The sequence below is a fragment of the Rhinolophus hipposideros genome (assembly GCF_964194185.1).
Source record: "Rhinolophus hipposideros genome assembly, chromosome: 11".
NCBI classification, from domain to species: Eukaryota; Metazoa; Chordata; class Mammalia; order Chiroptera; family Rhinolophidae; genus Rhinolophus; species Rhinolophus hipposideros.
This window is the reverse complement of record NC_138057.1, coordinates 72764298-72766074: the sequence shown is the minus strand read 5'-3', so window position 1 is coordinate 72766074 and position 1777 is coordinate 72764298. Positions and strand designations below refer to the sequence as shown.

The 1777-nt window shown below is 42.0% G+C and overlaps 1 protein-coding gene across 1 annotated transcript; it reads right to left on the bottom strand.

The window, feature by feature from the left end:
• Window positions 1-806: 806 nt before the first annotated feature.
• Window positions 807-1754, bottom strand: LOC308505064 (olfactory receptor 1J4-like; the record flags this gene model as incomplete). Its single annotated transcript, XM_081066716.1, has 1 exon — window positions 807-1754. The coding sequence occupies one exon, from the start codon at window positions 1752-1754 to the stop codon at window positions 807-809; it is 948 nt and encodes a 315-aa protein (XP_080922842.1).
• Window positions 1755-1777: the final 23 nt, after the last annotated feature.

The window sequence follows — 1777 nt, the reverse complement described above, 5'->3', positions numbered from 1 at the left end:
TAGGACCATCTGTGACAACATGGATGGATCTTGAGATTATAATACTAAGTGAAATAAGTCAGACAGAAAAAGCAGAGAACCATATGATTTCACTGATATGTGGTAAATAAGCCAAAAACAGCAAAAGAACAAGACAAACAAATGAGAAACAAAAACTCATAGATACAGACAATAGTTTAGTGGTTACCAGAGGGTAAGGGGGAGTAGATGAGGGAAAAGGGGAACAAATACATGGTGTTGGAAGGAGAACTGACTCTGGGTGGTGAACACAATGGGATTTATTGTAATACAGAATTGTATTGCATCATCTATATGTAACTTTACTAACAATTGTCACGCCAATAAACTTTAATTTGAGAAACGAAAAGAAAAAATGGTAAATATGTGGAAGTGATGGACATATATATAATTTTTTCAGTAAAAATTCTCATTTCTTTCTGAGGGATATATTAAAATTAGCTTGATTGTGGTGATCATTTCATTATGTACACATATCAAGTTGTACAATTTAAATATATCCAGTGTTTAAATGTCAATTTTAGCCCATAACCCGTTTTAAAAAAACTAATTAATTCTTGGGAAATAAGGAAAGACATAAATTCTATTAACTATGTAGTTTCGTAATCGAATAGACAAGAGTAATAATATCACAAGAATTCGTAATTTATGCTAAAGATTTGCAAGAAAAAGAGAGTGACAGTAACAATATAATCAAGTTAACTGATATTTACTGAGCACTTTTCCATGCTGGCCTCAAAATTAAGAGGCTAGCGTCAGGTGATAAACGTGTGTGTCATAAAGATGAGCTAACATCTTTGAAACAAGCCTGTTGCTCTGTTGATGAGTTTCTCCAGGGCCCTCTTCATGTCTCTGTTCCTCAGGCTATAAATGAAAGGGTTCAGCATTGGAGTGACCACTGTGTACATCACAGAAGCAATTATGTTGTTATCACTGGAGGTGTTGGGTGAGGGGAAAAGATAGAGCCAAATAATTGTCCCATAGTACAGAGACACCACAGTGAGGTGGGAGCCACAGGTGGACAAGGCTTTGCAGAAGCCCTTGGTAGATGGAACCTTCAGGATGGTGGCCCCAATGCGGCCATAAGAGATCAAGATGCATATTAGTGGGAGACTAATAACGGCCAATCCTAATATGAAAATGACTAGATCATTGAGGGAGGTGTCAGAGCAGGACAACTTGAGCAGAGAACCAAGGTCACAGAAGAAATGGGGGATGGTGTTGTCATCACAAAAGGACAGCTGAGCCAGGAGAAGGGTGTGGGACAAGGCACTGGAACAGGAGAGGAGCCAGGACCCAGTCACTAGTAAGATACACAGTCCCTCTCTCATGAAGGTCATGTAATGGAAGGGGTGACAGATGGCAACGTACCGATCATATGCCATTGAGGTGAGAAGGAAATTGTCCAAAACAGTAAAAACTATAAAAAAATACATCTGTGTTACACACCCTGCATAGGGGATGGATTGGTCCTGAGTCAGCATGTTCATGAGCATCTTAGGGACGGTGACAGATGAGAAGCAGATGTCAGAGAAGGCCAAGTGGCTGAGAAAGAAGTACATGGGCGTGTGCAGGTGAGTGTCCAGCCTGATGAGCAGGATGAGGAGCAGGTTCCCCAGCACCGTGGTCAGGTACATGCCCAGGAACAGGATGAAGAATGCCCCCTGCTGCTCGGGCCTGATGGGGAGCCCCCGCAGGAGGAAGTGGGACACGCTGCTCTGGTTCTCAGGCCTCATGCTGCCCTGTGTCTGCTGGGGAT